Source organism: Chiloscyllium plagiosum, unplaced genomic scaffold (genome assembly GCF_037043375.1).
Source record: "Chiloscyllium plagiosum isolate Xiang-an unplaced genomic scaffold, Cpla_swu_hap1 HiC_scaffold_26, whole genome shotgun sequence".
NCBI lineage: Eukaryota > Metazoa > Chordata > Chondrichthyes > Orectolobiformes > Hemiscylliidae > Chiloscyllium > Chiloscyllium plagiosum.
This window is the reverse complement of record NW_028270164.1, coordinates 30,942,161-30,967,279: the sequence shown is the minus strand read 5'-3', so window position 1 is coordinate 30,967,279 and position 25,119 is coordinate 30,942,161. Positions and strand designations below refer to the sequence as shown.

General features: G+C 38.6%; 1 protein-coding gene across 7 annotated transcripts in view; it reads right to left on the bottom strand.

Annotated features, from left to right (window-relative positions):
• LOC122563205 (protein FAM107B-like) overlaps positions 1-25,119 on the bottom strand; it is a 96,732-nt gene that overhangs the window by 40,035 nt on the left and 31,578 nt on the right. For 5 of the 7 annotated variants that reach the window (XM_087973604.1, XM_087973605.1, XM_087973603.1 and 2 more), the window contains exon 3: positions 4,245-4,401. The exons of the other annotated variants lie outside the window; for them this stretch is intronic. In XM_087973604.1, the coding sequence (XP_087829730.1) occupies positions 4,245-4,401 (157 nt within the window). The remainder of the gene's footprint in view (positions 1-4,244; positions 4,402-25,119) is intronic. 7 annotated transcript variants of the gene reach the window in all.

The window sequence follows — 25,119 nt, the reverse complement described above, 5'->3', positions numbered from 1 at the left end:
GTTTTATTCTCATTTTACTCTTGCTTCTTTTGCAAATTACTTTAAATCTGTGTCTTTTTACACATGATCCTTTTATGAGCAGGAATAGTTTCTCCCTATCTACTCTATCCAGCCCCTCATTATTTTGAAAACTTCTACTAGAGCTAGGGGCCTTCATAGGTGAAGGAATGGATATCAGTGAAGGAAAGATGGCATTAACTATCAAAATCAAGGAACACAGAACTCTGGAGGCTTTGCAGAGCTGAATGATGTGAAACTCTCGGTGTTGCCATAAAATGAATGAATACAAGGATGAGAATCTTAAATTGGAATGATACTGGGGAACAGAACTTCTCGAGGACAGAGTGCTGATTGAGCTATGGACAGCAGTTTTTGATGAATTACAATTTACACAGTTTGGATACTGACTAGGAGAGCATAGAATAACTGAGACTGGAGGTGACAAAGACATGGATGAATGTTTCATCAGCAAAATGGCTGAAGCACTTTGAAATTTGGTCTTACATCTGACCTGATGAGTGCAAGGTGAAAAGCTTTGACAATAAGTCCCTATCTTCAGCAATACTGTAGGTTCAAACTATTTGATTCAATGGAGCACTTATCTGGCAAATTGTGGCTATATTTTAGAATTTATGTGACAAAGCTGCATGTAGTTAGAGCTGTTTATGGGAACCACATGAAGCAAGCTTAGGTTAGTCTTGAAGTTGTGGTTAATAACATTCATTAAACTATGACTGATTTCTATCCACAAAATTACGTTCAGTTTTAGGAGTGGATCATTTAGCTTTTATGTAAACCATTTGTATTAGCTTTAAAACTTAATTAATAAAGCATATGGATATATGCCTTGTGAAGGTTTGTAAACTCCTGACTGAGTTTAATTCTATTGTTTAAGTTTAATTTTCAACACTTCAGATTAAGAATGTGCTGTAGTCACAAATTGGCTAAGAGGGAAATGTGGTCTAAAGGTAGTGTACTTATTTTTAGATTAATGTTTTTGACATAAAATTTTTCTCTCATCCCTTAAGTTAACTTTTCCCTTTGGCAAATAGTAATCTGAGATTTTATACCTCCCAGGTAAAAAACTAAATTATTTATGCTGTAGCATAGTAATAGATCAATGGATTTGAATTAGCATGATCTTGCATGTTTTATATTTGAAATACTTAGTTGTCTTTTTTAAAAGCTGGTGTCTCAGTAGGTATTTGTGGTAAAGCATGCTGTGTTTTCTGGATCTGTATATCAATAACATTTTTTTGTACATGGTATGCCCCAAGAGCTTTACCAATTAGCTGTTAGCGTTTTACGACACAGTTTGGGTAATCTTTCACATTTTATACATGACTCTTATTTAATGATGTTATTTCTTCATGCCTTTTGCAAATCCAGCAAATTGCTGGCATGTTGTGATCATTTGACTGATAATTCTGACTCAGCACAAATAATTCCAGTTTTTAAAATATCTCTTTAAAACACAAGTTATTGGAGGAAGTCACTTGGGGGGAAATGATGACTTTTTTTCTTTATCGATTAACTATTTTAATATAGGGGAGCAGGGCACACAATAAAATTGAAATGTGATCTTCATGTGATCTTTGAGGCCCATCTTTTGGTTTTTTAGCTGCTCCTTTCATACTGACTGCATCACCTAGTAAATTAGTCAAGAATACCATCTCTCTCTCTGTCTCTCTATTTTTCCCTGTAACCCCTGCTCACCAGCTAAATATATGTCAAGTGTTGTAGGGAAGAGTAAGACATATATTCTTGACTTGCTTCTTTTGAATTGAGGAAAGAACTGGGATCTTGTTTGCTACTTCAAACCAATACACTTTAAAGACTACAAAAAATAAGCATCACTATTATACTGGAGGGTGCTCATAATAGATAAATTAATTGCCGGTAAGTGCAATGCCTTCAAAAACATGCAGATCAATACAATAGAAACAACAGTCAAAATGCTCTGAATAGAAAGGAAAATCAATTTTCAAAATAGTAAACTTCCAGCTGAATTTGATTGTACAGAAATAATTCAAAAGATTAGACATGCCAGTTGGAAAGAGACATTGTGCATCTAACACTGTACACTGACACAAATGTTGACACTGTAGTTGGAGAGGAAGGAACAAAACTTTAAAGATGAACATAAACTGCAATCTACTGTTAAAGATGCTAAATAGCTACCAAGAAAGCTTTCTTTAGAGCAGAGAAGTTCAGGAAGGAAACCTGAATGAGTGTACAACTTTGAGGGAGACAGATTGGGTAGTTAAAAAGAAATCCCCTCCCTTTTGTTTAGTAGTGGTGTCAATAACCGGGGTATAGAATTAAGATTTGGGGCAGTTGATTGAGAAGGAATTTTCGCCCAGAGTGATATGTCTGCAACTGTGCTGGAAATGGTGAAGGGAGAACCATCACAACAGTTAAGTATTTAGTTGAACACTTGAACTGCCATAGTATATAAGGCTGCTGGCCAAGTGCTGGAAACCTTTATGCTAGGAGATAGATACTTGATGACCATTGTAGATATGACATGTCTAACTCTATGCTGTAAAACTCTTAGACCCTCTGGCTTGTTGAATTGACTTTATATCCAATGTGAAGCAGGCAAGTGAAACTTTGTCCCTAATGAACTTATTATCTGAGGGGGCACAACAGCTGTAGACCTGAGGGATGAATGAAGAATAATCTAGGATACCTGAAGAGGTATTGAAAATTGCTTTTTAAATTGCAATGGACTCTTAAATGAATCGGTGAACGTTGGGTATTTCTAATAGATTTTAAATAAGGAAGGATCTTTCCTGTACTAAAAAAAGTGTGTTGTAATTGGAATAATTGGAAAGTTGAATCACTTGGAAGCAAATATAATACATATAACAAAGGGTAGGTCTTGTCTGATTTTATCTTTATGACCAGATGCCCAAAATTTATAAGGAAAGTGAAGAAATTGTCACTACTTGCAAAATGCCTTCAGAGTCCACTGACTATCTTCCACAGTAGTACGTTAGGATTGGCAGATGTGGTTGAGGTAGTTATAAATATCTACTTTTAATTATAAAGCAGAATTAATGTTTCGAGTTTAGTAACTCTTTAAAACTGATAACTGATATGAAAAGTTATGACAGGTTTGGGTGGGAAGGAGTGAGTAGATAGATGGAAATGAAGCTCAGAGAGAGAAAGACAGTTAGGCACATAAGGGGATTGTTGATAGTAAGCCAGGGAAGGAGAAAAACTGATAATGGGAACACTGAGTAGGTGAAAGTGGGTTGGCTGTGCTGAAAGGTGCCCATGTCATGACAGGGCCTGGGATTTAGGGTGGGTAAAGGGTATGGAAGGAGGTCTTCACACCCTAAAAATATTGAACATAGTAGAGTCCTGAAGGCTGCAGAGTTGCAAAACAAAGTAAAATACAATACCATTAATTCCAACAGCACCCCTTTACAAAATACCAGGGAAAATATTTTCTCCTTTATCACACATTGGAATTGACTTCACTGTGCCTTGAGTACTATGGTCTTGAGTATCTTATTGTCTCTACCATGAGCATTTGTACAAAAAAAACTTTGACTTTCTCAGCTTTAAATAACAATTTCAAGGTGTTATCCAAACACCCCTGGTGTGGAACTTTCCCTCAGCAGGAGGAATTTAGATTTAACCTTTTTTGTAACCTTCTAAACTATTACCCTTTCTAGGTACAACTGTTTTATGCATCCATCCTCAGCCAAGACTTCTACCAACCCGTCAAACTGAAATCTAAAACCTTTTCAAGCTACGGGTAGTTCCCCTAATCAGGAGTAAAAATAAAGTTCTCACCTTTGAAACTGATGGGGGGCAACCTTTTCACACACAGAATGGTTCATATGTGGAATGAACGACCAGAGGGTGTGATAGCTGCAGATACAGTTACAAAATTTAAAATACATTGGACAAGTACATGAATCAGAAAGGTTTAGAGGAATATGCGGGCAAATGCGCGCAAATGAGGCCAGTTTAGTTTGGGAAACTTGGTGAGCATGGACGAGTTGGACTAAAGGGTCTGTTTCTGTGCTGTATGACTCTATGATTCAATGTTAAAGTGACTAGGGAAGGAGATGAAGTCAATTGTAATGATTTAGAATTTGTGTCAGAGGACAAAGGTAAGTGTTCTGATCTTACCAAGTTTGAAATGGAAGAACATCTTTCGAACAAAAAGGTTTACAAATTCCACAAGGAGCTGTATTTTGAAAATCATTCTATATACCATGACTCACCTCTTTTGAATAAATATTAATTCGCGATGGAGATCTCGATAACTCTTAGAATCTTTCATAGGATTATTTAACTTTTTAGGTGTAATAAGCTCGGTTTTCTCATCTGGCTGAGACATAGCTTTCTGCAATGCATTCTTGGTACCAGACCAGGCATATTCTGCAATAGACAATTGGTTTTAGATCGACATATAAAAACATGACCTAATGCAGCCTAACATCTCTTCATTGTTTAATGTGGGAGTAGCACAAAGTGGAAAGTTTTCAAATGATTAAACACGTTCATTTTTATTGAACAATAGTATATAAAGACATAGAGTCAGAGAGACGTACAGCATGGAAACAGGCTCTTTGATCCATGTCAACCAGATATCCCACCACAATCTAGTCCCACCTGCCAGGACCCGACCCATATCCCTCCAAACCCTTCCTATTCATATACCCATCCAGACGCCTTTTAAATGTTGCAATTGTAGCAGCCTCCACCACTTCCTCTGGCAGCTCATTCCACACGCGCACCACCGTCTGTGTGAAAATGTTGCCATTTAGGTCACTTTTATATCTTTCCCCTCTCGCCCTAAACCTATGTCCTCTAGTTCTGGACTCCCCCGCCTCAGAGAAAAGACCTTGTCGATTTAGCCTATCCATGCCCCTCATCATTTTATAAACCTCTATAAGGTCACCTCTCAGCCTCCAACACTCCAGGGAAAACAGCCCCAGCCTATTCAACCTCTACCTGTAGCCCAAATCCTCCAAACCTGGCAACATCCTTGTAAATCTTTTCTGAACCCTTTCAAGTTTCACAACATCCTTCCAGTAGCAAGGAGACCAGAATTGCATGCAATATTCCAAAAGTGGCCGAACCATTGTCCTGTACACCGCAACATGACCTCCTAACTCCTGTACTCAATACCCTGACCAATAAAGGAAAGCACACCATACACTTTCTTCACTATCATATCCACCTGTGACTCTATTTTCAAGGAGCTACAAACCTACACTCAAAGGTCTCTTTGTTCAGCAACACTCCATAGGACCTTACATTCAGTGTATAAGTCCTGCCCTGATTTGCCTTTATAAAATCAGCACCTTGCATTTATCTAAATTAAACTGTGTATAACACTCTTCAGCCTGCTGGCCCATCTGATCAAGATCCTGTTGTAATCTGATATAATCTTCTTCGCTCCACACCCACTACACCTCAAATTTTGGTGTCATCTGCAAGCTTACTAACCATGCCCCTCATGTTCACATCCAAATCATTTATATAAATGATGAAAAGTAGTGGACTCAGCACTGATTCTTGTGGCACTCCACTGATCACAGGCCTCCAGTCTCAAAACTAACCCTCTACCTGTGAGCCAGTTCTGTATCCAAATGGTTAGTTTCATGAGATCCAACCTTGCTAACTAGTCTCCGATGGGGAACCTTGACGAAGGCCTTACTGAAGTCCATATGGGTCATGTTCACCACTCTGCCCTCATCAAACCTCTTTGTTACTTCTTCAAAAGACTCAACCAAATTTGTGAGACATGATTTCCCATGCACAAAGCCATGGTGACTGTCGCTAATCTTGCCTTTCCAAATACATGCACATCCTGTCCCTCAGGATTTCCTCCAACATCAGGTTCATTGGTCTATAGTTCCCTGGCTTGTCCTTACCATCTTTCTTAAACAGTGGCACCATGTTAGTCAACCTCCAGACCTCACCTGTGACTATCGGTGAAACAAATATCTCAGCAAGAGGCCCAACAATCATTTCCTTAGCTTCCCACAGAGTTCTAGGGTATACTTGATCTGGTCCTGGAAATATTTGCACTTTTATGAGTTTCAAGACATCCAGCATTTCCTCCTCTGTAATATGGACATTTTTCAAGATGTCACCATTTATTTCCCTGCATTCTATATCTTCCATGTCCTTTTCCACAGTAAACACTGATGCAAAATACTCATTTAGTATCTCCCCCATCTCCTGCAGCTCCGCACAAAGACCATCTTGCTGATCTTTGAGGGGCCCTGTTTTTCCCTGGTTACCCTTTTGTCCTTAATGTATTTGTAAAACCATTTGGATTCTCATTAACCCTATTTGCCAAAGCTACCTCATGTCTCTTTTTTGCCCTCCTGATTAAGTATACTCCTCCAAGGATTCATTTGATCTCTCTTGTTAATACCTAACATATGCTTCCTTCTTTTTCTTAACCAAACCCTCAATTCCTTTAGTCATCCAGCATTCCCTACACCTACCAGCCTTTCCTTTCACCGTAGCTGAAATATACTGGCTCTGGACTTTTGTTATCTCATTTCTGAAGGCTTTCCATTTTCCAGCCATCCCTTTACCTGCGTACATCTGCACCTAATCAGCTCTTGAAAGTTCTTGCCTCATACCATCAAAATTTAGAACTTTAGCTTTGAGACGTGGTCTATCCTTTCCCATCACTATTTCAAAACTAATAGAATTATGGTCGCTGGCCCCAAAGTTTTCCCCCACTGACACCTCAGTCACCTGCCCTGCCTTATTTCCCAATAGTAGTTTTGTACCTTCTCCATTAGGTATATCCACATACTGAATCAGAAAATCTTCTTGTACACACTTAACAAATTCCTCTTCATATAAACCCTGAACACTATGGCAGTCCCAGTCGATGTTTGGAAAGCTAAAAGCCCCTACCTAAACCACCTATTATTCTTACAGAAAACAGAAATTTCCTTAAAACTTTGCTTCTCAATTTCCCTCTGACTATCAGGGGGTCTATAATACAATCCCAATAAGGTGATCATCCCTTTCTTATTTCTTAGTTCCACCCAAATAACTTCCCTGGATTTCTGGGAATATCCTCCCTCAATGCAGCTGTAATGCTATCCCTTACCAAAAGTGCCACTCCCCCTCCTCTCTTGCCTCCCTTTCTATCCTTTCTGTAGCATTTGTATCCTGGAACATTAAGTTGCCAGTCCTGTCCATCCCTGAGCCATGTTTCTGTAATTGCTATGATATTGCAGTCCCATATTCCTAACCATGCCCTGAATTCATCTGCCTTCATTGTTAGGCCTCTTGCATTGAAATAAATGCAGTTTAATTTTCAGTCCTTGTTCTCTGCATTACCCCTGCCTGCCCTGACTGTTTAGCTCACTTCTTTTCTCAACTGTACCAGTCTCAGATTGATCTCTTTCCTCACTATCTCCCTGGGTCCCACCCCATCACCTTACTAGTTTAAATCCTCCCGAGCAGCTCTTGCAAATCTCCCTGCCAGTATATTAGTCCCCTTCGAATTCAGATGCAATCTGTCCTTCTTGTATAGGTCACTTCTACCCCAGAAGAGATTCCAATGATCCAAAAATGTGAATCCTTCTTCCAGCTCCTCATCCATGCATTCATCTGCTCTATCCTCCTATTCCTACCATCACTAGCTCATACCACCGGGAGTAATCCAGATATTACTACTCTCAAGGAGCTCCTTTTTAAATTCCTGCCTAATTCTCTTTATTCTCCCTTCAGAATCTCATCCTTTTCCCCTCTTATGTCACTGGTTCCAAAGTGTACAATGACCTCCTGCTGTTCCCTCTCCCCCTTGAGAAAATTCTGCACCCTCTCTGAGACATCCTTGATCCTGGCACCAGAGAGACAGCACACCATTCTGATTTTTCGCTGCTGGCCACTGAAACATCTATCTGTGCTTCGGACGAGAGGGTCCCCTAACACAATTGATTTCTTGGAACCCAACTTACCCTACATTGCATTAGAGCCAGTCTCGATATCAGAAACTTAGCTGTTCGTGCTACATTCCCCTGAGAATCTGTCACTCCCTACATTTTCCAAAACAGTATACTTATTTGAAATGAGGATAGCCACAGAAGACGCCTGCACTACCTGCCTACCTCTCTTACCTTTCCTGGAGTTAACCCATTTATGTGACTGTATCTGCAACTTTTTTCCCTTCCTATAACTGCCATCCATCACACCCCCTTGCTCTTGTCAATTCCACATTGCCTCTGTCACTCCAACTGATCCATTCGATCTGATAGGATTTGCAACCAACAGCATTTATTGCAGTTATAATCCTCAGTAAAACATAAACTCTCCCTAGACTCCCACATCCAACAAAAAGACTATATCACTCTACTAAGGGCCATATTTGCTTCTTCCAGTCTGCAGACCCCAAAAAAGTGTGGTGTTGCTCCTCTACAAAACACTGCTCCAGGCTAACCTTCTTATGGCTTACATTTTCAAGTTTTATCAAGAGACATATCTCAATAAAACATATAATCAAGAAAGAACCCACTCTACTCACTACTGTAGATATACAGCAATGCCACATTAAAACTATTTACTTATCTGTTTCTGTGTTGTGACCTCTCCCAAACAGGTTCCTCCAAGATTAGTTGTGAATTTCACTGTTTGATAATTTTCCCAGATGCACTCCGATGTCCATCGATATATGAATTCAACAACAAAGGCAGTAACTGTGCAGGTTCAGTTAGCAGTGTGGGTTTCTTTCTCCTTCTCTCTCCTGCACAGACCATGTGCTGCCTTTGTCTGTGCCTCTCCCTTTTAAAAGTGCCATTGTTTTGACTTTTTTCTCCAAAGTTCCAAAACAATGCAACAGTATATGAAGCAAATTATAAGCTGCAATTGTTTCTCGGAACACAAATAGAATGCTTGACTTTCATGCAGCAATAGTCAATGAATAATCACAGCAGCCTGCTCACATCTATTGGATTTGGGTGTCAATTACATCCTGTCTATTTTGTTTTACCTGACACTGCAGAGGTCCATCATGCAGAAGGTGATGTTCTTACTGCTTGATGACCATTTCTTCCTCCTCAGAACACTTGTGCCACTCTCCCAGCACTTCAGCATTCATCACATCCCATCTTTGCCTACTCTAGTTATACCTGGCACAGCATGAAAGGATTAATATGCACAGTTTGTCTGGAGTGCACTGACAGGGTCCCACAGAATGATCCAAGCTTCAGAACGTCATCATTAGAAGACCTATCATCTGCATAAAGATAGTACTATTGAAAAATGGACTGCACATATTAATGCTATTCCTCAGTCAAAGATTGGCAGAACAGAGATATCAACCATGGTAGCAGAGGGTAGCCATTGTCTCCCAGCTACATCTTTATAAGGCCTTAGGCACTTGACTGTTTAACATAATCCTCCATGCAATAGGACTTGGAGGACTCTGCCAAGGAGGATATAAATGGACCTTTGACATAGGGACTTAATTCCAAGAAATGAATCACAGCATATCACACATATACAGTAGGAGATTATTAATGCTACATGATTACTGATATCCTGACCCCAATCCCTACATTACCCAAGGATGGTAGCATTGCATATAAGAGCATGTTAACAAATACATGCAGTTCAAGGCAAGAATAAATAAAAACTGTTCTCTCATGATTTTGGAGTGCTTTTGTGAATTGTAGCCCACAGTTCCCAATTTTAAACGATGATCTCTCCCTCACAAGGGTAATTATTTTCAATTTACAATGACCAGTAATATGGTCAAGATTGCTTGTGACCAGGATTTCTATTCCAGGAATTTGGACACTGCATGCATTTCACGTGCAGGGTGCTTTTTTAGAGATGTCATCAATTCATACTGTGAACATGCTTGATCAATGAAATTGTTTCTGAAGGTCTCACATTGCTCACAAGTAGACCTTGCATGCTCAGACAGAAAAACACCACATACTCCACCCACTCCAGGTGAGATCGCATTACTATTGTAGACTGACAGTATTTTCCACTACTATTGCAAACTGATAATTCACATGAGTATGTAGATGATGCAGGTCACATTTTGCACAGAGATTAAGCCTGATAATGACAGCACCCCTGCAACTCTATGTTCTTTTCCTTGTTCTGTGTTCTTTTCTTCCTCCACCCCCTCCACCCTCCACCCCCTCATTACGCTGCACTGCCCCCCCACGAAGCTAGGATGGTTGCAATTTTGCAGATGCCTCATCCTGCAGTAGCTCATGTTCAATGCACTATCATCGCTTTATACATATTTTGAGACCCCCCCCTTCACAATTATTGCCCCCTTTGCATCCCAACCTGGTACCTCTAATCCCCAGAATTTTTAAATCTTCCTAAATTTTTAATTACCCTGATAACCACATGACTTTCATTGAGTGGGTCAGACTAGTCCACATCTATGATTGACTTGTATGGACAACCCTGTCCATTAGAGTGACTGAACTCCTGTCTAACCTCTGTGCAGGTCCTTGACTTACCGCACTCACAAGATTGATTGCATTAGCCTAGCAGGATTGCCCTTGCCCCACTCCCCAACTGTTGTGATATGGATCCCGTGACCATGGACACCATAAGGAGCCAACTGACAGTATCCATGCCCCTAAACTGAAATTGGATGATGCCTTTGGCTTGCTATGTCTGACTGAAGGTCACCTTCCTTGAACCATCTGAGGATTACTCTCCTTAGACTTTGAAACATGGTCATTTAGTTGATGCACATTCAATGTGTTTGTCGGTATGCTGTTGGCATGTGGTGTGGTTATGAGACAAATGTACCACTCTTCCATATAACAACCTGTCCATCATCTTGAGTGATCACTGCTGACAACAATGACAAGTGCCTGGCTTTGTGTTTTTATTAAAAGCTAAGGTAAAGTAGAAATACATTGAGTCTTTAAACTGTGACTGAGCAGACAAAGCTGAAAATAGCACGCAAGGTCAGGCAAAGCAGAGATGCTGCCAGCATCCAAGTAGGCATAAGGTGAGTAAGCATTATGAGAGCAAGCAAGGAGCTGAGAGTTGGACCCTGGTCTGTTTCATGAGCTGGCTGCCTCAACGTGGGCAAACTGTCCTGACAGCAGCATTACAATAATAAGTGCTGGTATGCTCCAGAGTGCAGTATTGAATTGCTGAAGTGTGCTGTAAGTGGATCAGAGATACGCTGTGAGGGTATGGAGGAGCTGTTATATGTCCAATGGCCCCATCATGGATGGGGGCTGCAGGTGGTTGCTGCCCATGAAGTGTGCCCTAAAAAGTTGTGACTGCTGTCCAAGGTAGAATAGCGAGTTGGAGTCACAGGGTTCAGAGTCTATCTTTCATGTTGGGAAATGTCAGTGTCTAGTTTCTTTCCGGTGCACGGGAGAATGGAAATTTGCATATCCATGAGGTTAGACGAGATAGCAATTGCATGCTAATACATGAAAATGAGCCTCTCTGTTTCGGCATTCAAAAATGGTAGCAGAATCTCATTTGTCCTATTTTCCCAACTGACTCATCAATGCCAATGTCATTCATGGGTTGGGAAGATTAGGTCCAGAGATGTTTTTCTTTGCACCTCAGCAAGTACAGGGACCTCAATTTGATATTCCAGAAGATATCACCTTACCATACTAACGGTATTAAGGAAACAATCCAAGATATGTGCTCAAGTCCCCCTGATATTTTTAACCAATATTGTCAAGGTGAAGACAAGTTTCTAGGCATGCAAAGAGTTGAAAATGGGAAAGTGAAGTAATTGCAGATTCTAGAAACCTGAAACAGTTGTTGAAAATTCTTGATACACTTAGCAGTATCTGCAAAATGAATAGAGAAGTTAATAATTCATGTTTGAACTTTTCTAAATTGAAATATTAATAATAATTGGCATTTAAGAAGAAGCAGAACAGAGAGAGAAAGGGAAAACAAAACACATGCAAAACGAAAAAGACAGACTTTTTAAATTGCTTAAATTATAAATAGAAAATGGTTAAAGTCTTTCAGTGATATTAATAAAGAAAATAGATAAATGGGACCCACCATGTGTACGAATAGCTTAAAGATGTTTCTCCTTCTTCCTTTCTTTCATTCTGTTCTGTTTTAAATGCCATCCATTGCAATATCTCCAGTTTTAACTGAAGGTCTAAACCTGAAATGTTAACTTCTGATATCTTTCAACAGACACTGTCTGACCTTGTGTGTGCTTCCAACATTTCTCAGTATTTTTAAGATATAAGTACTTATTTTGGAAGAATAATATTTGTTTCTCAAACTGGGAGCTGCAGTAGGCTTTATTGCTGCAAACATATTAAAGATGGAGGTCAACTATTAGATGAGCTGATGTCTTTGGGGTTTTAGGGCTGGTACAGATTACAGAGAAAGGGAGATATGAGGTCAGGGCCAGATTCGAAAACAACAATGACAGTTTTAAATTTAAGACACTGCTTAACCATTGGTAAATGTAGGCCAGAGATTATGGGGTAATGGACATGATCAGTACTAAAGCACAAAAATATATACAGTGTCGAATTACTTACATCCAGAAACCTGAGTTTATATCTCATGCGAGATTTAATGAAAGTACTAGTTATGTAGATTAAAGTAAATTAAAGTGCCTCAAGAGTTTTCTTTTATTTTTTTTAAAATTAAGTTTTAACTAATTATTAAAAAGTTGCATGGCAAACTGTTACATTTTTATGTACTACAATATTGGAAAGCCATTTGTATTTCAAACTGCACTGTGGTATATGTGTTACCAAGTTTATGGTGCAAAATGCTAGAAAGATATAGTGGGGTGTAGTTGTGCCTCCAAATTCAGTGAGGAGTTAACAAATAATGAACAATAATGAGTATGATTTCAACATCACCAGTTCACGACTCTGTTCTGCATGTAGGTTTGCTCGCTGAGCTGGAAGGTTCATTTTCAGATGTTCTGTCACCATACTAGGTAATATCTTCAGTGAGCCTCTGAATGAAACACCGGTAGTGTAGCCCACTTTCTATTTATATGTTTGAGTTTCCTAGGGTTGGTGATGCCATTTCCTATGGTGACATCATTTCCTATGGTGATGTTATTTCTGGTTCTTTTTATCAGGGGGTGGTAAATGGGATCCAAGTCAATGTGTTTGTTCATAGAGTTCTGATTGGAAAACTTGTCCTTGCAACATATATAGAGTCATAAAGTCATAGAGATGTACAGCATGGAAACAAACCCTTCAGTCCAAACCGTCCATGCTGACCAGATATCCCAACCCAACCTAGTCCTACCTGCCAGCACCCAGCCCATATCCCTCCTAACCCTTCCTATTCATATACCCATCCAAATGCCTCTTAAATGTTGTAACTGTACCAGCCTGCACCACTTCCTCTGGCAGCTCATTCCATACACGTACCACCCTCTGCGTGAAAGAGTTGCCCCTTAGGTCCCTCTTATATCTTTCCCCTCTTACCCTAAGCCAATGCCCTCTCGTTCTGGACTCCCCTACCCTGGGGAAAAGACTTTGTCTATTTATCCTATCCATGCCCCTCATAATTTGTAAACCTCTATAAGGTCACCCCTCAGCCTCTGACGATCCAGGGAAAACAGTCCTAGCCTGTTCAGCCTCTCCCTATAGCGCAAATCCCCCAACCCCGACAACATCCTTGTAAATCTTTTCTGAACCCTTTCAAGTTTCACAACATCTTTCCGATAGGAAGGAGACCAGAACTGCACGCAATATTCCAACAGTGGCCTAACCAATATCCTGGAAGAGCACAGCAGTTCAGGCAGCATCCAAGGAGCTTCGAAATCGATGTTTCGGGCAACTGCTGAGCTCTTCCAGCACCACTAATCCAGAATCTGGTTTCCAGCATCTGCAGTCATTGTTTTTACCTAACCAATATCCTGTGCAGCTGCAACATGACGGTCCAACTCCTGTACTCAATACTCTGACCAATAAAAGAAAGCATACCAAACGCCTTCTTCAATATCCTATCTACCTGTGACTCCACTTTCAAGGAGCTATGAATCTGCACTCCAGGGTCTCTTTGTTCAGCAACACTCTCTAGGACCTTACTTTCTCTTCACAGAAATATTTTTGTTTGAAGATAAAACTATCACAAAATTTATACAAATATTAGTTTTTGGTATAAGTAATAGTACTCTAGGACAATACTGAGAAAGATGCCTGGTCCTCAGCATCTGATGTCAGTGTAGCTATTCAACATTGTAATATTCACAACTTGCTTGATTTTTTTCTAAGGATCCCTCTTCAAGTCACTTCATGAATAGAATGTTTATGATAAGAATATAATCTTTTAGGTATTTTTAATCAGAAAACTAAATTTATAATGTCAACATCGCCTTAGGGCGAGTATGTATTTAATTGTAATAAGCACACCTGTACTTTATAAGAACAGTTCACATTCTGTTGATTCCCTAAATAAAATTCAGTTTACAAGCCAGGTATTATAATTTACTCTACGAATGACAAATTCTACGAGGCATTGTTTTTAATCTGAACTGAGATCTTGCTTCTAAATCATCAAGAAAGATGAAATTGCCATGAAGTGCTGCTAGAGTCACAGCAAGTAATATATTATTATTGTACACTTCTCTTGAGTTTCTGTTACATCAAAGTCCTTTTTGTGTAAATGTGTTTCTAATATTATCCTACAAACAAACATTGAATATTGAGGTCAAACGTTATTATTAATGTTCCAAGAAAATGACTCATCCGTAAAGATTGCTGTCTCTAAAATTCAATATCATTAAGAACTATTTCAAAATTAGTTGATTTTTCAAATAAATTTCTGCATCTGCTGCACCATATTAGATCCTTGAACCCTCTTGCATTTTCTTGTAAATGAGAACAATCTACCTCTTTATCTAACTAGTAAGAATCTCAAGAATTGGGCAAATTTAAGCAATAAGGATTAGTCCAAGCTAAACTTTAATCTAAATCATTAGTTTTATCAGTATTGCGGTTCACCCAGAAGCTTTCAATGTCTGTCAATTGATTTGTCTCTGATTCTATATCATTGTGGTGGATGGTGCTAATTGCAATCTTCTAAATATTATCCTTATCGTGCCTATTACCACATCACATTCAACTTTGTCCCAATTATTATATTACTACTACATACATTCATCTTTGTACATCTGTAAAGTCTTTAAAGTCCTTTAAAGTCTCTGACTGTGCAAATTCGGATGGGTTGGAGACTCGGAAGAATGATGAACTCTCTCGAACCCTTTGACTCTTGACTTGGTTGGTCTTCCTGAAAATTTGACATTTCCTGTTCCTCTCAGATTTCAGATTCAATACCTTGTTCATCCCAATATAATGATGAATGTCTTACTCTACTGGGATAAGATTCCTTTTATTTCATCTTGTAGTTCTTTCTGCTCTATGTAATATGCAAGATTTCTCTTTCTTTTTAAACCTGTCCCTCAACTTTTTAATTATATTTGATGATTGGTATAGGTTTGGGACCAGACTGGGAACTGGATGTTAATTTTCCCTTGGCAACAAGTGCTCACAGACAACTTAGGTGATAGAATACTCAAATATGGATCATTGGGACAGTAAGTAAAAGTGAAGTTACCAAAGTCCTGCCCTCTTATTAGAAAGTTTAACCTGAGAGTTGCCATATCTTGGGCAAGTGGCAATATTGAGAAAGTAGGACCATCATTGTAACGTGGCCAGTGCAGGGATTGAACCTGTGCTTTAGTGTCACTCTCTGTGACAAGCCAGCCATTCAGCTAACTGAGCTAACCAACCCCAATAACATTGGGATGGGACTTTCCCAGATTAGTAGATGCTTGTTATGTCACATGGCAACCAGAAAGGTGACCATCCATGATGTCTGTCTTAACAAGACCTTTAATTATCAAATTCCAAGGGTCCTAATCAAGTAGCTCTGAGGCCTATTTTTATTGATAATTCCACAGCAGGAGTGCATTAGACTGATATATGGATATTTTCTTGGGCCATTAATTGTAACTCCCAAATGAATTATAATCAATAGAAGATTCTGTAAACTTGTTCCTCTCCAATCAAGGTTGCAAACCTGTACAGAACTGCAAAATCATCAAATAGTCATAGAGTCATAGAGATGTTTGCTATCATTTTATCACGTTATTTCCAGGTGAATTACTGTTATTTGTCGATCTACTGTTCTTTGGCTTTTGCTTTTTCTGATTTTGATTCTTCGTAACCTAACTGCTAGCTGTTTAAGAAGTATTGCTTGTCAGATTGTTATCTGCGATCAGTCAGAGATTGGGAATTACTGATTATAGTGTACATATTAAAGTGAGCAGGTTTGTTGCTTACTTGGAGCATCCATTTTTCAGATTAATTTAACCATGATGAAGCCACACTTACTTTAGAAGAAGCATCAATTTCCCAACTTGAGAGAGAGAATCTGCAATGTTCCAAATCATTGTAATATATGTCACCACTAAGTGCATATAAAATAATCTGAAGAAATGAAGTTTCAGAAATTGGAACAAAATGGCTATATTAGTATGAAGTGCAAATATAATTTGTAACATTTCAGTGCATTTAAAAAGAAACCAATGTTCATAGTTTTGACCTCAGACTATAAGATGGCCAATGGCCCTGTTTACTAATAGGATACAGAGATTTTTGTTTCTAATTGCCCCATCAAAAAAAAATTAATCAAAATGAACTTTCTGAACAAATTCTTTGGTGTGAAGTTCTGTTTGAAATGTATTTCAAAAGGCTCACAACTGGAGTTTGTTTATATCACTGACTTAACATCTCCCCTGGGGTGATGTAGCAAATGTAAAATGTGATGTCCTCTCTCAATTAAGTGTTAGTAGCTATTACAACTGGCAAAGTGCGAATGGCACTGAGTAAATCCATTTACTAAAGTACTGAGTAAACCCATTTACTAAAGCATTAATATTTCGTTTATTGTGATGTTTTTCAGATATTCAAAGAGTCTGCTTTTACATCATGGCAAAGAAGCTACGTAATTCAGGGAACATCCTATGGCCTCCATTACAAATGCATAATTTGTACTTTAATTTGGAATGTAAATGGCAGATCAAAAATAATCTCTATTGAATAACACCAGGGATTCTAATTATTTTCTGAAAAGAACTGCAGTGATTCTGTTCAGTTTACATTTGCTTTTAAATAAATATTATATGTCTGGTTATTGTCCTGCATTAATATTCATTACATCTCCTTGATTCTGCATATTACTTGTGTCCAAAATAAATTTATCTTGTATACATTGGTGCAGTTGTGTGTTATTTTTCAAATTTTGAGGTGGTGAAAAAGTAATAATTTTATTTATTGCCCACAATATCACATACCATTTATTGTTAAACCTAGGCACAGTAGTGCAATGAAGAATAAAGATATGAATTTTAGTTTATAAGTGATTTGTGGAAACTAGCATTTGGTCATGATCATCAAAGCTGGAGAAAAAGGTGGTAAAGAATCCTAAGTAGTGCCAATTAGTCCATAACTGAAAATGTGTTGCTGGAAAAGCGCAGCAGGTCAGGCAGCATCCAAGGAGCAGGAGAATCGACGTTTCGGGCATGAGCCCTTCTTCAGTCCAAAACGTCGATTCTCCTGCTCCTTGGATGCTGCCTGACCTGCTGCGCTTTTCCAGCAACACATTTTCAGCTCTGATCTCCAGCATCTGCAGTCCTCACTTTCTCCAATTAGACCATAAGACATGGAAGCAAACATATGCTGTCCAGCCCATCAAGTCTTCTCTCCTTTCAATGAGATCACAACCAATCTAAGAAATTTCAACTCCGCTTTCTTGCCTTTTCCCCATAACATTTGAATGCTTTAATGATTAAAAATCTATTCAGTTTATCCTTGAACAGACTTAATGGTCCAGCCTCAACAGTCCCAAGTGATAAAGAATGCCACAGATTTACTATTGTCTGAGAGAAGAAATATTCCTCAAATGTCTTAAATGTGCAACCCCTTATTCTGAAATAATGCCCTCTGTCCCAGACTTTCCCACAAGAGGAAACAACATTTCCACATCTACCCTGTCAAGTCCTTGTACATTTCAATAAAGTTAACTCTTATTTTTCTATATTCCAACAACTACAGGCCCATTCTAATCAACATTTCCTCATAAGACAATCTTTCCATACATGCTATCAGCCTTTTCTGGATTGCATTCAATGCTAATACACCTTTCCTTATATAAGGCACCAAAATGTGTTCACAGTAGTTCAGCTTTGGTCTAACTAGTGCCTTGTATAGTTTTAGTGAAACCTCTGTATTTTTATACTGCATTCCCCTTTGAAATAAAGGCCAACATTCCACTTGTCTTCTCCCTCATCTGCTGAATCCTGAAGCTAGTTTTTGTGATTCATGGATGAGGACTCCCAAATCCCTCTCATCTGTAGCTTTCTGCAGTTTTTCTCCATTTAAATAATATTCAGATCCCCTATTCTTCCTACCAAAATGTATTACCTCACACTTCTTTACATGATGTTCCATCTGCCAAGTATTTGCCCAAACACCTTAACGTGTCCATATCCCTTTGCATACTCTTTGTAGATTCCTCACCAATTGCCTTCCCACCTATTTTTGTATCATCTGCAAACTTGGCAATAATATATTCACTTTCCTCATCTAAATCATTAATATATATTGTAAACTAAAGTGGGATACCTATCATGCAATGTCCAATCAGATTGTTTGAAATTCATATTTGCATGAATTACTAGTAAACAAATGCTTGCAAAACAAGAAAATACAATGGCAAAAATGGTTTGGCTCCTGCCATATGGGAGCAATGGTGATATGAAACTGAGGTGCATGAATTGTCAATACAGTAGAGTCTTGTTGTTTGTGGGTGATACATTCCAAGAGGGTGTCACAGAGATTTTCAGGAATGATAAAAGTGGCTGACTGCACATGTACAATACATATCACAGGCACTTATTTCGTCAACATTGGAAGCAAGTGGATGAAAAGGTGCCTAGCCAGTATCACACAATAAGCAAATTAGCAAAGGAGGAGCACGTTAACAGAGGGACTTAATTGTCTTGAAAAGGAGCTTTGCAGATAGGATGCTGAAGCAAAAGATGTAAAAAGCAGAGAAGTGGCTGGAACAACAGCAGAAACAGAACATGAACACCACCAAGCAGCAAGTGAATTTATGATGATAGAGTGAGAAACCACTTGATATGATCTGTAATTCTGCAAGGACTAGCATTAAAGAATAGTTGAAATAGATTTTTAGGGGCACTTGAGTTATTGATGTGCTGATAAAGATGGTGAGACAAAGGAAAAGTTAAAAAGACTCGAATTGTCACTTTGTAATCAGGTTTTCTGTTTGAATTCTCTGACCAAAAGTAGATTCTTGGTGATTATTTGCCAAACTGCTGGTTTTTACTACAGTTGGTTGAACAGCAACATTTTCTCCAATTTGTATGATTACCTGACTGCTTCGAGGTTCCACATATGTCAATCAGTGTGACGATGCATTGACTTCTGCATGTAGAGGCTATTGCTGCACACAGACGCTGGAGGCCCACTCAGAAATTAGGGGGATCATTGGTGAGGAGGTAGACCCCAAGTCTCCTTCAGCTGGAATGAAGATTGAATCCAGTGCTGTTGGCCTTAAACTGATCCACATGTTAGCTGGCTTACCTCACTTGCCCTTCAGTGATGAACCGTGCATATTATGATGAACTAAAACATGTAATTCTCATTGCTTTTGGATTCACATCAGAAAGGTTTAAATTAAAATGTAAAAGAGGGCTTATTACTGTAGTTAGGAAATTAAATTTTCCCAATTCTTTGGAGACAGGATGGAAGGCTGGAGAAAGGGAAGGGTCACTCGACATGATGCTGACAGACCTGAGCTTTTGCAGCAATTTCTATTTTTGTCATGGAAGGCTGGAGGTCTGATAATGTGCCAAAGGAAATTGCCAGAAGAGACCTGATGACTTCCCACTTTCCTGCCATATTAATAGCAGAAGGACACTCAGGCATATGTCCACAAGCCAAGCAGTCTGCTGAGCACTTCCAATTAGGGTCACTTCCACCCATATGCACTCAGTCTGCATTGAGAGATGCCATCATTAAATTATTGGGAGACTGCCAGTTAAATGAATGTTGGCACTGTTTCAGGAGGATCCTTAATGGTCCCTCCATGATATTTATGCCTGCAGCTAAAGTACTGTGTTCTGAAGCTCCCCATCAGCTTATCAGGACCTGCTAGCTGTCTAGTCCCTAAAGACGAATAACTCACCTCTGGGTACCAACAATCACCAGAAGTGGTTCACTGTCATCAATGCTTCATTATAGATATCTTAATCAATCTGTTCAAATGTGTTATTAAAGATTTCTGACGCAGGTGGGCAATGAACCCAGCCTTCTGGCCCAGAGATAAAGACATTACCACTATGCTACAAAAGCTCCAAAAACATGTCCTTTATCTGAAGGCCTGTCTAATTACCAGTAGTACAGGATAGATCACCAGGCACTTGTCTTACATCGCAAGGTATCGTTCATTGCATAATAGCAAAAAGTCAAATTGAAATTAACTAGGTAGGCCACGACTATTGGAAGTCAACGTCATGTCTGTCTCTATCAGACATTACAACATGGGATAAACCCTCCTGCTCAATTTAACCCAGCAACATAGAAAAGATTTATCCTGTGCAGTAATCTGTGAAAATTCGATAGGCCAAGGACGATTTAAAGTAAAAATTAACAACTTTATTTCTTAAAGTATAACAGAGAATAATTAACTAACAACTATTTATAACTCCTTCCTCTAAATACTTTACCTTCCCTTCTATAATACTTGTCCAATAAAACTCCCAATTAAGATTTACAAAACAAAACTTCTTATCTTAGAACCAGGCAGCTTTTAGTTCTTCTCCATATTCCTGTCTTCTTTTCTTCTTGGGGATTCTGCTTCACAGGTTACTGATTGATAAAGGTACTTTAAAGACAGCTATTTTTCAGGCAGTCCTTACATGCAGGTAGCTTGGCAGTTCTCCTCTCAACTGTTCAATTTTTCCCAGTCTTATACCCCAAAGCATCAGATTGTGTCATTGGCAATATACTCCATTCAAACTTGATAGGAATTTAGTATTTTCAGGCTATAATTTAAACTGGTTGGTCGAATTTGAATTCGTTTTTGTCTCATAGCCAGTGCTCTCTGTTCTGAAGGAGAAAGTGAGGTCTGCAGATGCTGGAGATCAGAGCTGGAAATGTGTTGCTGGAAAAGCGCAGCAGGTCAGGCAGCATCCAGGGAACAGGAGAATCGACGTTTCGGGCATAAGCCCTTCTTTACAGGTATCTGTTCTGAACCAAATGTTACATTATAAACTCTGTGTGCTTGCAAAGTCCTTTGCTCTCTTAAATGTAAAGTACACTTCTACACCTTCATAACACAGAACACTGTGCAAGATTAACAGTTTCTCCACCTAAAGACTGTGTGAATCATTAGGTTGGGGGGAGTGACTAGCTCTTTCAGAACCATTGCATGTCACAATGGTTCCACCCTATTTTAGGAGTTGCTCCATCTGACTATTTTTCTTCAGTCATATTACCTGATCTGAGAGGACAATGAAATGTATTTCTATATTAAGCTTAAAATGTCATTGGCATAAATAAGTTCCATGAAACTAGAATTTGTTGAAAGACTAGTCATTTGGAGTACTAATTTCAACCAAGAATGCCACCGATATCTTTTCTAATTGAGGGATTTCACCGAATGCAAGTGTTTTTCTGATAGGCATGGTCTGTCCTCATTAACCTAATTGTAAGAATAAACATTTGCCTTTTGCTGCTCTACAACTGTGTAAATCCTCTGAAGACCTACAGACTTACAGATTTGGCATTCTTTTGTCTTTGCTGGGTGTTGCCTGCTTCAACCATGTTCTACAGTTCAGCGTCACTGACAATGACTCTTAGTACCTGCTGTTAAGCCTACTCTGTGTTGGTTTGTCATCTGTCTCTTGATGACGTCTGCAACTACATCTGAAAAATAAGAAGATTAAGTTGCTCCATTCTGTTATTTAGCATTGTTCTTTCCCCCTACTCCCCCCCCCCCCCCCCCCCCCCCCACCCAATCTCTGTTGGTGAGTCTTTCTGGTTTCTGCTTCAAACACAAATTAAATACTTTTCACCAAAGGTAAATCTTCCTTGCAGTATTTGAAATCTATTAGACTCAAATAATTTTAATAAAATTCTGTCTCTTATGAATTATGATTTAAATGATCCATTATTCATTGATCAGCAGGTACCCCTGAAAGCTGAACTCTCCAGTTAAATCTTGCCCTTTCAAGGATTTTGTTCATTCGCTGCTTAAAGTAACTATCAAAAGCTTTCACAACTTTGTCAAAACTATCCATACTTTCTTTGATATTTTAGTTCTGAAGTTTTTGTCTTTTCTCTCTGGTTCTAGTTTTTAAATTTTCTTTTAACCTCTTACCAACTCAGGGGCGAAGATTTTCTTCTGAAGAACTGATTTCATCCCAATGCAGTTCACACAGGTATTGCTGAATGTTTATCAGTCTTCATGTTTTGCCTGCTGATTGACCGTCTGTGTCTCCTTAAAATGATAAAGTTCTTAAATTTGTAAACTCAATTACCTTAGGACAAAAAACAATTCTGAGTTGAATGGATTCTCTCTATTGAGTTTCCTTTATGGGTTTCAGTAATGATGACCACTGATGATCATCATTCCATGTTTGGTTCTCAGTACCAACCATTAGCAGTTGGTGGTTGAGATAATTCACTGCCACCGGGCCTCCATTTTATATTGAGTTAAAGTCCTGTCAAATTATCAGTGGTAGCAGATAGTGCACAGCAAGTCTTAACCAGAATAAACAGTTTTCTTACTGTGACAATGCTGTGGTGCATTTTAACATAAATATGTTTCATGAAACTAGAATTGGTTGAATGATTAGTCATTTGGAGTACTAATTTCAACCAAGAATGTCACTGAGATATTTTTTAATGGAGGGATATCACCGAATGCAAGTGTTTTTTCCGATAGGCATGGTCTGTCCTCATTAACCTCATTGTAAGAATAAACATTTAGCCTTTTGCTGGTCTATAACTGTGTACATCCGCTAATTTTAAGGTATAGATGCAAATGTCATCAAGAGACAGATGACAAATCAACCCAGAGGAAGCCTAACGACAGATACTAAGAGTAATTTTCAGTGATGTTGAACAGTGGAACATTGTTGATACAGGCAAGATCCAGAAAAGACAAAACAATATGGTACTTTAAGAGGTGTACTTTGCCCTGCTTTCTTTTATGAGAGAGATTGTACGAGAAGTGCTGAGCTATCTGTGGTAACATAAACAGCTAGTGAGGCTTGGGGATTTTTAAAAAGTTGGAACAATAGAAGCAGCCTGGATGGGTGTGGCCAACTCTCACAGACCAGGATTTGTTTTAGCTTGTATGTTCAGCAGAAGCTGCTGGAGCTTTGAAGTAGAAGAAGCTTTTTTTTTTCTCTTTTTGGTTAAAGCTAGAAGCTAGGTGTTCTCTTCCTATTGCGGGTGTTCCATATAAGAAATTCTGATTTTTGAATTTGCCTTTTTGCCAAGGGGAGTATCTATGTGATATTACTATATTGGAACAGTTAATTATTAGCAGATGTTGTATCTATTATTCTGTTAAGTTTTCCAATAGGATAAAGTTATTCTAAGTTCTTCTTTATTGTATTTTAACTGCAGTGTTGAACAAATTGTGTTTTGCTTAACATCGAGTAGTTTGACCAGTCAAATTAGATCTGGAGTACAACATGTTACATTTGCCTTTAAAATAAGAAAAAGTTAGGGTCACTGCTTCCTTGAAATATTTTAATGGAATCTGGTCTGTTTCATAACATTACATAACAATTTATAGCTTGCCACATGATACCAGTGGGTAAAATGAATATTCGTAAGTTACACATAATTACAAATGTTGAAAGGAAATTGTTATATTGGTCTCTATCAAGACTGTGTGCAAGATTAACTGGTTTCTCTTTTTTTACTTTAAAGGCAGACATGAGGTGGATATTCCAGGTGTGATGCAACTGGTCAAACCACTTGGCTTTAAGCAAAACAGAATTTATTCAAACACTACAGTTGAAACACGAACAAAAGAAAACAGAATTTAGAATAACTTAAATATAGGTAAACATAACTGACCTGATCCAGTAACTATTATTAATTAACAGTTCCAATACAGCAACATCCCACAAACACACCCTATGACAAAAAGAGAAATTCAAACACAGATTCTTATAGGCAGGAGAGAACAACATCCAAAGGGATTTCAGAAGATAGTCAGAGGAGTTCTTTGCTGAAGGTTGCAACTCCCATGCACTCACACATCTTGAGACTGCTACAGCTAAAACAAACTGCAAACTACCTAAATTGGGAGAACTGGCCACTCCCCTTCCACAGTTAAACTTGACAGTTCATGGACTCTTCAACACCACTGCTTTTATGACTTCTCTTGGAAAAAAAAGGACAAAATGACCTGTTTAAAGTGACAGCATTGTCACAGTTGATTAGTTGATTGAGCAAGTATGCAAAAATCAGATTTTCACCATCAGCATAAACCTTCACTTGAGAAGTGTATATTTTCTGAGGCCTATGAAGTTTTCACCTTGTTACTTAGAATTGCATTGATCCCTGGTATTTGATTTCTGTTTAAAATTCTTGAATATACCATAGAATTTTAACAGAAGAGCATATATTTTGTGGTTTTGAATGGCATACACTTGTTCCATATAGCATTAGTCTCTGTATTTTAGAAGTCCTTGCAGCATTCCTTTGACTTTGAGTAGTGTTCTTCCTACAACATGCAGTTCCCTATTAGATGTTCCAATCTCCTCCATCAACAGAGTTTTTATATAGTACAGTAATATTTACCTCAGTGCCAAATTCAAAATTAGTTTGATGACTGTAATCTGTCTGATCTGTGGAACAGTGATTGAGATGAGTCACCTAATATTCCGAGGAAATGTTGATTCACATATAAGAAGGATGGCATATTATAGAATCATAGATCATAGGCCCATCAAGTTTGCCCCAACTCTTCAAAGAGCATTCCACCCACACCCACCCCCACCCCCACCCCCACCCTATAATGCCACATGGTGTTTTTATTATGGTTAACCCA